This window comes from Anabrus simplex, chromosome 5 (assembly GCF_040414725.1).
Source record: "Anabrus simplex isolate iqAnaSimp1 chromosome 5, ASM4041472v1, whole genome shotgun sequence".
Classification (NCBI taxonomy): Eukaryota; Metazoa; Arthropoda; class Insecta; order Orthoptera; family Tettigoniidae; genus Anabrus; species Anabrus simplex.
In genome coordinates, this window is record NC_090269.1 from 54,572,676 (window position 1) to 54,585,365 (window position 12,690).

General features: G+C 35.9%; 1 protein-coding gene across 7 annotated transcripts in view; it reads left to right on the plus strand.

Moving 5' to 3' along the window:
* The window catches only part of IntS14 (integrator complex subunit 14), a 102,616-nt gene that overhangs the window by 37,095 nt on the left and 52,831 nt on the right, over positions 1 to 12,690 (plus strand). For all 7 annotated transcript variants that reach the window (XM_067146889.2, XM_067146888.2, XM_067146893.2 and 4 more), the window contains one exon: positions 1,134 to 1,304. In XM_067146889.2, coding sequence (XP_067002990.1) covers positions 1,134 to 1,304 — 171 coding nt within the window. The remainder of the gene's footprint in view (positions 1 to 1,133; positions 1,305 to 12,690) is intronic.

Consider the following 12,690-nt stretch of genomic DNA (forward strand, 5'->3'; position numbering starts at 1 on the left):
CGGCGACGCTGGACTATTAATATGGTGTCACCCTACGGGACTATCTCAGTCAACGTAGATCCATCCTAGCAAGTATAGGAAGACACGGGTAAATAAATTACGTGACAAGGGAACAGACACTTACACGATTGCTGTTCTTTCTTGATGACGCACCTCTCACAGAAATTATTAATTAAACATTTTTGCTGGAGAAAGATCATAGTTAGCCAATGATTATGATCTCAGGTATAAACTGTACAATTTGTAAGGAATCACTTAAGATCTGTAACAAGATTTCTTCCACTTCATAAAACAGAATTTTCAAGTTTTGGAAGGTAGTGGCTGTGTTCTTTGGCAAGATACCTCTGGGCTGACGACCCATTGACCAAGAGCAATATTATACTTAGCTAATAGATATGTCAGACATGGCTTTACAATAGGGATCTTAAATATGGAGGGCCCATATGTTCATTTACAATAATTACATTGACTGGCAAAAGGAAAAAGAAAAATGGATCGCTCAAAAAGTGTTCTAATACTGAGACAAAACAATTTTAGTTGATCCCGTATTGTGTTTGGAATGTTTTTGAAGTTATGATGTTGTTTTCAAATTATTCTACATCCATTAGCTTGAAAAGGATTTTAAAATTTGTTTCATGTTTGGCTTATGTATACATCTGCTCAGCTGTCATGATTTATAAGTTTACATTAGATACAGCCCTCTGTTTAAGACCTTTCAAGTTGTATGACAGATTAATGGATACCCATCTGATGGTTTATGAGAGTTTCAGCACACTTCTGGGAAATGCTGTAGTCAGTTCAAGTTATTTTATGCCACAAAGTATTTATTACTGAAGTAGTACAAGAGAATGTACATACAAGTGGGTTTACTTATTTTTAGTCTACCACATATTATACTATTGAACATAGTATTTAGAATGTGATCTATTGTAAAGGGTGATGATGATTATTCATAGGGTTTTCCTTTCAGTTCCTGGGTAGTAAATAATCTGAAAATTAGTCTGAAAAGCATGATGATGTGAAAAGAATATTTTATCTTCTGATAGAAACAATTACCTGACAATAATGTAATTCTTATCTTGTCTATAGATTTTGTGCTATGTCATTATTATTACTATTATGTATTATTTCAGATTGCATTTTCTTCACTCTATGAGATAGTTTCTCCATTTACTCGTGATTTTGATGCTATTAAATCCAAACTACAACAGTTAGAAGAATTTGATAAAACATGTATAGAGTCTGCACTTGTTGGTGTGAACAGACTTGTTCTCGGAGAATGGGGCAGTGGAACTCCATGCCAGGTGAGCCAAATTTGTTATTCCAGTACAGATTTTGGGTAAGCAAATTTTAAATTTTAGTTTCTTCTAGTACACAAAAGCTCACTCAAGGTTTATGTAAAGTAAGTTTGTGCCTTCATTTTGAGGTCTGATGTTAAGACCACTGTTTATGACTAGATGTGGTGGGGCACAGGCCTACAGTGAGTCTTTTATCGCTGTCTTCTGTCTTCTGTATCCATTATTCTGTTTGGGTGTTTTTATACCTGCAGAGCCAGCCTTATGGAATTCTAATCATTTATGAACATTCCAAATACACTGACGAGGTATTATGTATTTTCATTCATGTTTTTGTATTTTAATTTATGTTTTTGTTGATTAAATTGACATTTTCAGCTGTATTGTTTGAGTTTTGGTTACATTTAAGAGTGGTCAATTTCTGGAAAAATAGGGAAATTTACAGGGAAATCACAGGAAAATGTCTGAAACAGAGTGCAAGGGTTTTTCTTTGAAGTTCTGCAATTGTCACTGGCTCCAAAACATTGCAACCTTTAGAACTATCAAGATTGTACCTCACCTAAAGAGCTTTTTCAAGAACAATAAGTGTGCAGGAGCCAGAGACCTACTTCAGTGAAGATGTCAGCAGAGATTCTTCAAGACCATCTTTTGTTTCCAGAGGGAAAAAAACTTCTTCTTGACAGTCGCCTTCCTGAAAAGAGTTCCAAACACCAAAGCCACTGTTCCCTTTCCTGTATTCTGCTATAGAAGATCTTAACTGAGAGCCAATGAAGAAGTTCATTAAACCTGCCATTCTGGAAAGTGGTGATACTGCATACGGGCTCATCAGCATGGACATCAAAAACATAGATAACTGTGTGAAACAAGTCAAGATTGGACCAGCTGCAAGACAATCCCTCAGTGAAGCTTGTGTTAAGGAATCTGACATAGACAAGTGCCACCTGGTGACGATGGTTGCAAAACTTACCGAGAGCAGGCCATGGAAGCACAAGTTTGCTTAAGTATCTACTGCATTGGTTCAAAAATAAGTCTGTTATTTATATTAAAATGTACTAAGAAAAACCATAGTTGTTTATACAGGCTGCATAACATTTGAAGACTCGTTTTTGTGAAGATATATTTAATCTCATTCCCAACTGTATTGGCTTGTCACTACACACATTTCAATTGTGCTTAAACAAGGGTTAAGGAACATTGCAGGCCCTTACATCTTTGCCAGCGAGAGAAGTCTGCTATGGCAGAACATTTAATGTCAAAAATGTCATTTTTGTTCCATATTGAATCAAGATTACATTAAGAAATATGGGTAAGTGTATCCAACTATAGTTGCCAAAACCGGTCCCAATAATGAGATCAAATAAATATGTGACGTATTAATAACTTCACAACTTTGTAGTATTGAATAGCTGGAACCACTTACCCATATTTCTTAATGTAAATGGCAGAACATGCCATACACAGCGACCATCAAATAATTTTTGATGCAATTTCTGTCATTTTTTAAAAGAAACATTTTATACCTAAAAATAATTCGTGAAGCAATAGAAATTGGTAAACACCTGAATAATTTTAACAAAAAGGACAGCTATATACTGAGTGGATCATGGCTACCCTCCATAGTTAACTCTTCACTATCTTTCTCCTTGACTCTAGAGGTCCTGGAATGAACTATATTTCTCACACAGTCTCTCTATCTTGTGTTTAGTTACTACGGTGTGACAGTTGCCACTAAATTCTTTGTTACTGCTCTGAAGACGTTCCTTGTTACAGGTTTGAAACTTGTCAGCATATAATAAGTATTACATGACCTAACATCCTCAAAATTGTATATTATAATTTCCTCGAACTTTGACGATTTTATCCAGTTTATAGCTGTGGTCTATTGTCGCATAGGTTGGTGGTATTGTGTTAATGCATTCTTTGTATTCACTATTCCAGTCGTGCCAGATTGCGTGTAAAAGAGAATGTATTTGTATAATAATTTTAATTCAGCCATATGGCCATATACAAGTTCTATTAGGTTATCAACTAAAATTACTCCTCCAGGCATAAATTCGTTACGGAGGTCCCTCTTTTTGGGGCACTTTAGAACTTGATATCTCTCACAATGTTGACTGCAACGGTCACACACACAGTCTCAGCAGGTGCATGATAGGTTTTCCTCCTACATAATTGGTGCTGGAAACCGTGCACTGGCATTTGGGTCACCAGATATTGCACTTTATAGTTTGCTCCCGCCCATCTGCAAGAAGATGGCCTCTGTGGCATAGAATTCCGTCTGTACATCTGCTCTCTTTTGCTGTAGCTCCTTGAGTAGCTGGTTATAGGCTGGAGTAGAGAATAGGACCATGTGGCATCGGAGGTCCTCAATAAGAAACGTCTTCCTTGTCATCTCATACACTAGATGGGACATTGTGTATTTTGATAGACTTAGGACCTTCTTTAAGCGTGTGGCCTTCACCATTTTTAACCTCTTTTCATGTCTCTCAAGGTGAGGTGATCCCATATCAAATTTAGGACATGTCACAATTGGTATGATCTTGATCTTGAAAAGTTTAAGCACCGTTTCTAGAGAAAGCTGGTTTAAGTGTGGAATGTCACTCATGTGCGAAATATTGTAGCCGCTACAGAAGTTATTGTGCAATCATGATGAATAGAATTCCTAGTAAAATCACTCGCCAAGTTCAAGTGACCCCTTCCCCCCCCGCAGAGCAGTGCTAGTGGAGCAATGCACCAACACTACAGGGTCAGCTGTTTTAATGGAGGTTTTGCTGATATGCAAGTACCAAAATACATCACCCTATTGTTTAGAGTTATGAATAATAGTCAGACAGTTGTAATTAATAATCTCAGTTCCCGTATAGAAATACAGAAACCTCCCACTCTTGCCCCAGCCTCCTCTAGATGCAGTATAATGTTTATTCGATTTTTAGCAAGGAAATCTCTTGGGGAGTGCCATTTCTGCTTGCAAAAGAGGTAGAAACATGAAAACTAATGCCGGATTTGCCATCCATTTTCTTTGACAATCTAACGTGAGTTCATCGAAATCGACCAAGTCATCTACTTTCAGTGAAGAACTATAAAATTAAATCTCTTTTCTTAGCTTAACCTCATCGAATATAACTACCCCGTACTGTTTATTCTTGTCCATTTTATCTTCAAAATAATCTGAAATAGCACCTCTACAATGAGGATTTACACTAGTGGGACATTGAAGTGCTTTACAGAGTTTCTTCAAATGGCTTCGTGAGGGAAGAGGTAACAGATTATGCTGCAGAGTGTGCCTGTATCCTTCAGATTATTTTATTTTATTCTAAGTAATAAATTCTCTAAAAGAAAGTTGCTACTGTACCTTGTACCATTGGGAGGTTTTAGTTGGTTTGAGAATCTTACAGTTCTAAGTCGAACTCAATACTTTCAAAGTTCTAACTTGAGCGAAAAGAATTATGTTAAGTGTCGTTCTAATTGTTACTCCAAGAGTTTGAAATTGTGATTATTTGAAGTTTTATTTTCAGATACTTTTAGGGGCATCATAAGTCCCATATTAAGAGTGTTATATGTGCATTGATATAATGATGATATGTACAGTATATTTACGATTGGCTGTTCTCATTTTTGGCTGAAGATGACGCTCACCAGCATCATAACTAGTTCCAAGTAAATTTTATACCTTATTTAGTTTATTATTACTATTGAAAAGGTGGATTTTTAATTTTACTTATCTATTATTTAGTTGGTACTGTATTTCTTGTGGTGTCTATAATCATTTTCTGCTTTTTACTAAGAAACTTGCAATCTTTAAATTGAAATTCCATGTTCTTAATCTCTTTAGGAAATCAATCCTAGCTTTGTCTGAGGACTGAATGCATGTAGCTCACGTTATTACAAGTTGCGTTCTTTAGTCACCTTTTGAGAGACAGTACTGCAGACGTGCCAAATCTCCCATTTTTCATCATTTCAGTAATTTTCGTATTATTTTAAACTGATATAGATATTGATTCCCATAGGGACCCTGAAATGTTTGTCCCGAATGAGTAAATTTATAATACCAATGTAGTCAGTCCTTTCTCCCAAGTCTTCCCATCCCAAACTTTGCAACATTTTCGTAGCGCTACTATTTTGTCACAAAATCACCCAGAAAAATCAAGCTACTTTTCTTCAGATTCTTTCCAGTTCTCAAATCAAGTTATCCTGGTGAGGGTCCCATACACTGGAACCATACTCTGTAAATAAACTTACCAGAGACATATATGCCCTCTACTTTACATCCTTACTACAACCCCTAAATACCCTCATAACCATGTGACTGTTTATTTACAGTCATATTTATGTGATTACCCCAATGAAGATCTTTCCTTATATTAAGACCTAGGTACTTACAGTGATCCACATAAGGAACTTTCACCCCATCTACGCAGTAATTAAAACTGAGAGGGCGTTTCCTATTAGTGAAACTCACAACCTGACTTTTAACCCTGTTTATCATCATACCATTGCCTGCTGTCCATCTCACAACATTGTTGAAGTCTTTTTGCAGTTGCTCACAATCTTATAACTTATTTATTACTCTATACAGAATAACATCATCTGTAAAAAGCCTTATCTCTGATTGCAGTTCCTTACTCGTATTGTTTGTATATGCCCATTAGAAAACATAAATAATACTGCCTTGAGAAATTTCCCTCGTAATGATTACAGGATCAGATAAAGCTTCACCTACTTTATTTCTTTTAGTTCTGTTTTCTAGAAATATAGCCACCTATTCAGTCACTCTTTTGTCTAGTTCAATTTTACTCATTTTTGGCAGTAGTCTCCCATGATCTATCCTTTTGACCTCCTGAATCCAAGATATCTGTGCTACATCTTGCTGGACCGAGCTTGATAGCTGCAGTCGCTTAAGTGCAGCCAGTATCCAGTATGCGGGAGATAGTAGGTTCGAACCCCACTGTCGGCAACCCGGAAGATGGTTTTCCATGGTTTCCCATTTTCATACCAGGAAAATGCTGACGCTGTACCTTAAAATAAGGCCATGCCCGCTTCCTTCCCACTTCTAGCCCTTTCCTGTCCCATCGTCGCCATAAAACCTATCTGTGTTGGTGCGACGTAAAGCAACTAGCAAAACAAAAAAGGTAGCTTTATGTCTGTCACCCTTTCCTTTATACACAGGGGCTTCTATAGCTTGAATGTGTGGCCAGATCGATCACGAATTATTGAATGTATCCACCACCTTCTCTGTCTTTTCTGTTTGTGACATCTTCTAACAACCAATAATAAAACAGTCACTTTTGATTGTGTCATGGCTTTTCAAAACATTCCTTGAAAAATGCATGATGATCTACACCAATGTTCTATAGTGAAGGCCACTACAATTGTGTAGCCAGCACATTCCAAAACTTGCATCATTTCAGGCCAGATAACTGCAGTACTCAACATATGGTTTAGCCAGGGTGAATGGAATAAATCATTATGTTCGTTTCCGTAAGAAATGTTAGTTTAAAACAGCCCACGTAGCCTTAGCCTATCTGAATTGAAGGCAAGCCTCGTATGGTGTAAACAAATGACTCAGCGTTCGGGACTGTACTGACAACATCACACTGCTATTTTTCAATGCCTTCCGGCAGACTACTCCAATACATTTGGCTGCCTATCAGTGAGATATCTATATATATGAAATAAGAGTTATATCTGTACATTGCTCAGAATGTTAAAAAAAAAAACAAAAAAAAAACAAAAAACGGGTATTTCTGTATTGATGGTGTCCACAGTAACAAGGTAACTTTTTAATTTTTCATCGTCTGTTTGTATGTACATATCTACATACACACATCACAAGGAAATGGCTGTAGAGAATTTAATGATAATTGGAATATGAAGTCGGAGAATGAGGCGCTATAATCTAGGCTATAAATAATTTTATTCACACAGAGAGAGTGGTAGTTGGGGAGAGGGTCTGTGTGGGTTACTGTAGTTACGTCCTAGTTTGTGAACCATGGGCAATGGCTGAGTGGCCTAGTAAGTGGTCCTAAGAATCAGGATACCAGTTGCTATGGAATGGGAGTGGGTATCTCGGATATATTCTGAGTCATGGCCCTCCTTGTGCTCAGGCGGCTAGGACTATACAATCCACCAGTGGTCCATAACCCGTTAAAGGAGTTACTCACTTGGACTATGTGTAATTAGGGTAGCATCCTGTTTCATGAATTTACCGAGCTCAGAACATTTTAAGCAACCCTCGGACCTATGGGAGTAACGGAGTCCCACTCCCATTTGACAGGCGAGGGACTCCTTGGAAACAGCTTGGTGAACGAAATGGAATTTGATGGGGAGCTATCAATATTAATGGGGCTTATGGAAGAAAGAAAGTAGAACTGGCTGAGTCAGCTAAGACGATGCATCTGGATGTGCTAGGAGTAAGTGATATTTGGGTAAGGGGAGATAACGAGGAAGAGATAGGAGATTATAAAGTGCACTTGACGGGTGTTAGAAAGGGAAGGGCATAGTATGGGGTAGGGCTGTTTATCAGGAATACTATTGCACGCGAAACAGAGAAACCCCTTATTTGAATGCATATCGAGATATATTGAGTTATTACGAAGGAAGCAAACACTTCAAGCAATCACAAGGCCGACACGTCACAAGCAGAAACCTCCTCCCCGCCCGATATAGCAAATGACGACGCGTCCGCATTTCTCCTCCCTCCTAACCAGGCTAACTCACGAACTACAGCACACAGTTACAATACAAGGTTGAAGGCAGCCGGATTAAACCCACTCCCGTAGTACGGGAAGTTAAACTAACACGCAAGACAAGGGTAAGTTCATACTTTTATACTTTCCTACACTCAAAGACTTATTATCTGTTACGTTTTTCAAACTCCAACTAATAGCCGCATTTTTCCTGCCGGTTACAAATCGTGATACAGATGATCCAACTGTTTTCATTCAAACTACAAATTAGCAAACTTCATATTCGAAACAAGCCACACCTCTCCACTCAACAGCAGATAAGAGACGTGAAAACACCGGATGCCTTCTTAAGGAAACTTTTTACTAATAGCTCAACAGAAATACTTCACATAGTGCATACAAGTTCTTCAGTAATCAACGAACTTATGGAAAATTCACAAGACTTATAGTGAACTATATTTTAGTCCATCAGTGTTTTTAACATTAAGATTTTTAATAATAAGTCACAGTTTAACTAACAATCGCCTTCAATGCATCCCCCCCCCCCTCTACCCCCCTCCCCCACATCCATTCACACACGCACTACTAACACTTATTTTTAAGGTTTTAAGAAAATTGTGAGACTGTTTTTAGCTAATTTTACTTTTGCCAAATGTAAGCAGCTGATGAATGCAACGCATTTGAAACATGTTCTGAACTTTTAATTTAATGTCTATTGAAATAGCCTAAGGCTAAATAAAAGTGAAAGTATCGATCAGGTGGAGTCTTGTTCCTTCAATTAATTGGATCTTATAGTCGATACGGATATGAAGTGGATAGTAGTAGTAGTAGTAGTATTTATTCATTCATCATGTCGTTTACATATTTACAGGACTCTGTTTTATATATACATAACTCTTCTAATAACATTATTACTTGAGAAATATTAATCTTATAACTAAACCACATATATTACAGAAGTAGTAGGACATATTATCAACATATTAATACTTAAAATAAATTGAACTACTAACTATCTCTTGCACACATTAAATAAATTATTATTATTATTATTATTATTATTATTATTATTATTATTATTATTATTATTATTATTATTATTATTATTATTATTATTATTATTATTATTATTATTATTATTATTATTATTATTATTATTATTATAATACAAAATCACACCAACCTCATCAGAGTCGAGTAGATATCAGTAATATACCACGTAAGATGAAACCTTGTGTGTGGTAATTTAGAATATTAATTACATAGTGAGAAATATATTTTAAATGATGCCTAAAATACGAGTATGGGTATGAGTGAATGACGGATATGATCAACAGCACATGGTGGAGCATTGAATAGAAATTGGATATGGTGACGTGATATTCTCATTTAGTTATTTCTTCCATAACAGTTTTATTATCCCTGACAAAGGATTTAAGACACTTCAGACTCATTTTCTGACCTAATAAAGTAGTTTGTAAAGAACCGGGAAGGACATTAAAGAATTTTGGAATGAAGTACAAGAAATTGCGCTTTGTTATGCTAAGTTTGGGTTTGTATAACATACAACGGTGGTTCATCTTACTGCGTGTTGAATATTCATGTTTAATGTTCTCAATTATATTTTTGTTTTTGTTAATATATTTGTATATTTCAAGGGCATAGAGCTGTTTTACATTAAATATATTTGCTTCAGCATATAACTGACTACTTGGGTATAATCTTCCTTTCTGGTACATTATTCGTAATATAAGGTTTTGAACAACCTGTATGTTATTGATTACATTTTTGTAGGCTCCTTCCCATGCCAAAATTCCGTAGCTAAGAATAGACGGAACTAAAGCGTAATAAACCTCTCTTAACAATTTTATACTGGATATGTATTTTAAATTATGAAATATATAAACAGTTCTTCTGATTTTCTTTCTTAAATCGGTAATGTGACTTTTCCATTTCATGTTCGAATCAATTAATAATCCCAAATACTTAACATTATTTACTTTATAAATTTTGTAGCAGTTACAATTAAATTTACAGTTGATGTTGTGTACAATTAATTCATTAAAATCGTTTCGTGTATCTGTTACAGAAAAATTCATAAATTTTGTCTTTTTAATGTTTAGAAATAATTCATTATTATCTAACCATGCTTTAACTTTAAGCAGTGCTCGAGTTGCTCTCTGTCTGACGAGATTCCAGCTATCTCCCTCAACATAAATGACTGTATCATCTGCATATGTTACGACGTGCGTATGTTCGGCATTTGCTATTGTTTTCTCTAGATCATTAATAAATAGAATAAACAATAAAGGACCTAATACTGTGCCTTGTGGGACACCCTTTATTATCCTCATTGGTGTGCTTAGATGTTGATTAATTTTGACATACTGTACTCGATCTGTCAAGTAACTCTCAAGCAAATCCAGCACATTACCCCTAAAGCCGTATTTTTCCAATTTCTGGAGGAGCAAGCGGTGTGACACACTATCGAATGCCTTTTCAAGGTCGAGAAATATCCCTGTGGAGAGCAGAGAAGAATTAAGATTTTCGTATATTCTATTTGTTAAGGCGGATATAGCATCAGTCGTTCCGAGATTTTTAATGAATCCAAACTGTCTGGGCGAAAGTATTTGGTGTTTTTCTAAAAATTGGTAAATATTGTTCTTTAAGCATTTCTCGAATATTTTTGATATTGTTGTAGTTATCGAAATGGGTCTGTAATTTCTAATGTCATAAATATTTCCAGACTTGTGAAGAGGTTTTACTATTGTTGTTTTAAGCTGTTTTGGAAAGTAACCTAAGGTGAAGGAATCATTGATAATATTCAGCAACGGTTCCTTTAATGACTCTATATTTTCTTTAATAATTCGAGCCGAAATATTGTCTATTCCTACAGCTTTGTTTTCATGTACTTCATTCAAACATCTCTTCAGATCGTATTCTGTTACCGGTGCAAGGAAGCAAGTATGAGGGTTGCGAGCGATATTTAATGTGGAGTCGGAAATCTGTCTGTGATGCTTTGCTTTCTCAGTGGTTTCGTTAATGAAATAATTGTTAAATTTATTAGAGATATTTATGTCATCTTTCCAGATTTCACCTTTATATCTGATTTCCTTGATCTCTTCTTTTCTAACTGACCTTTGTGTTATTTCATTGACTATGCCCCAGACCTTACCCCGGTTATTTGAATTGCGATTGATCAGATTCCTATAGTACTCAGTTTTCGTTTTCATAATTAGATCATTTAGTTTGTTCCTATATTTCCTGTACTGTTCTTTAATTTCCAAGTTATCCTTATTTTTTAAATATTGTTGATAAAGTCGGTCTCTTGTGTGAATAGATTTTACCAAACCGTAAGAAATCCATTCTGTTCTTTTGACTTCCTTTGATTTCAATTTAACAGTGGACAGGCTCATGCAGCTTTTAATTGTATTCACGAATTTATCAAGTTTGATATCTAAATCACTGCTGTTTAAGATGTCTCCCCAATTTATTTTACTTAAATGATTTTTAAGCTCAAAATGATCTATTTTAAAACAGTTACGTCGAAAATTTGGTATATTATTAGGGACCGAGGCATTTTGAATGTTGAGACTTACTATTATAGGATAATGATCTGAAATTTTACTTTGAGAGATGATAGACAGAATGTCGTCATTTCTCAACCTACTTTTAATCAAAGCATGATCAATACAGGATTTACTTGTACCAGATACTCTAGTAGGATTGTTTATTAAGGACTGAAAATTTCTTTCTTGTACCATGTTGAGATATTCGTCACAGTCGTGTTCATTTAAAAGGTCTATATTTGTGTCCCCTATTATCAGTTCGGTTTCAACATGGCATCTGTCTTGGATATAATGATCTAACGCACTGAGAAACCGCTGTTTGTGATATTCATGTGACCGATATACTCCTGTAATAGCTACTTTCTTGTTGTCATAGTTAATTACTACTCTGAGAAATTTAAAGTTATCGTACTCAATAATTTCCATTTCGTGCTCCAAACCATTTTTTACCATTAATACAACACCATCACATTTGTTAACTGAACCCTCATTGTAATAAGATTTATACAAGGCATGGTTACTTATATTTACATTACTCAGTGACCAACTTTCTGTTAAAATTACGACATCAAACCTATGATCATATGCTTTCAAAACAACGTCTAAAATGTTCTTATTTTTCCTTATGCTTCTAATATTAGTATGAAAAATTTGTAATGTACTTTTCCCTTCCGCATGCTTCTGCAATCTACTCGTGCAATCTTTGATGCCCCTTCTCGTCTCTGAAAGAGGTTGGTATGTTACATAATCATCTTCTAGACCTATTCTGACTATTTACAGGAAAAGGTTAAAGTCAGCTGTTAGTTATTACTAAGAAGGAAGTTACTGTAAGTACGGAGTTTGTACAGAGGGTTGGGACAAGGTTAGTGTCCAGTGGGGTACCGTAATTAACGAGCTAGTGAAGGTCAAGCAGGTAGACTACAGCCGTTCAGCCAAGCAGGGTAGAATGCAAGAGCAGTGAAGGGGAGAGTGAGAGAGAGAGATAGCGAGAGGGAGATGTGTCCTAGAAGAGGAAACAAAACTTAATACAAAGGGTTACCAACTTATGGGTTAGTAAACTAAACACAGGTTAGATATGAGTAAGCTCATGGAATGTCACTCATCTGCGTAGCGCGGTGCATGCTGCCATCAGCGGTCTTA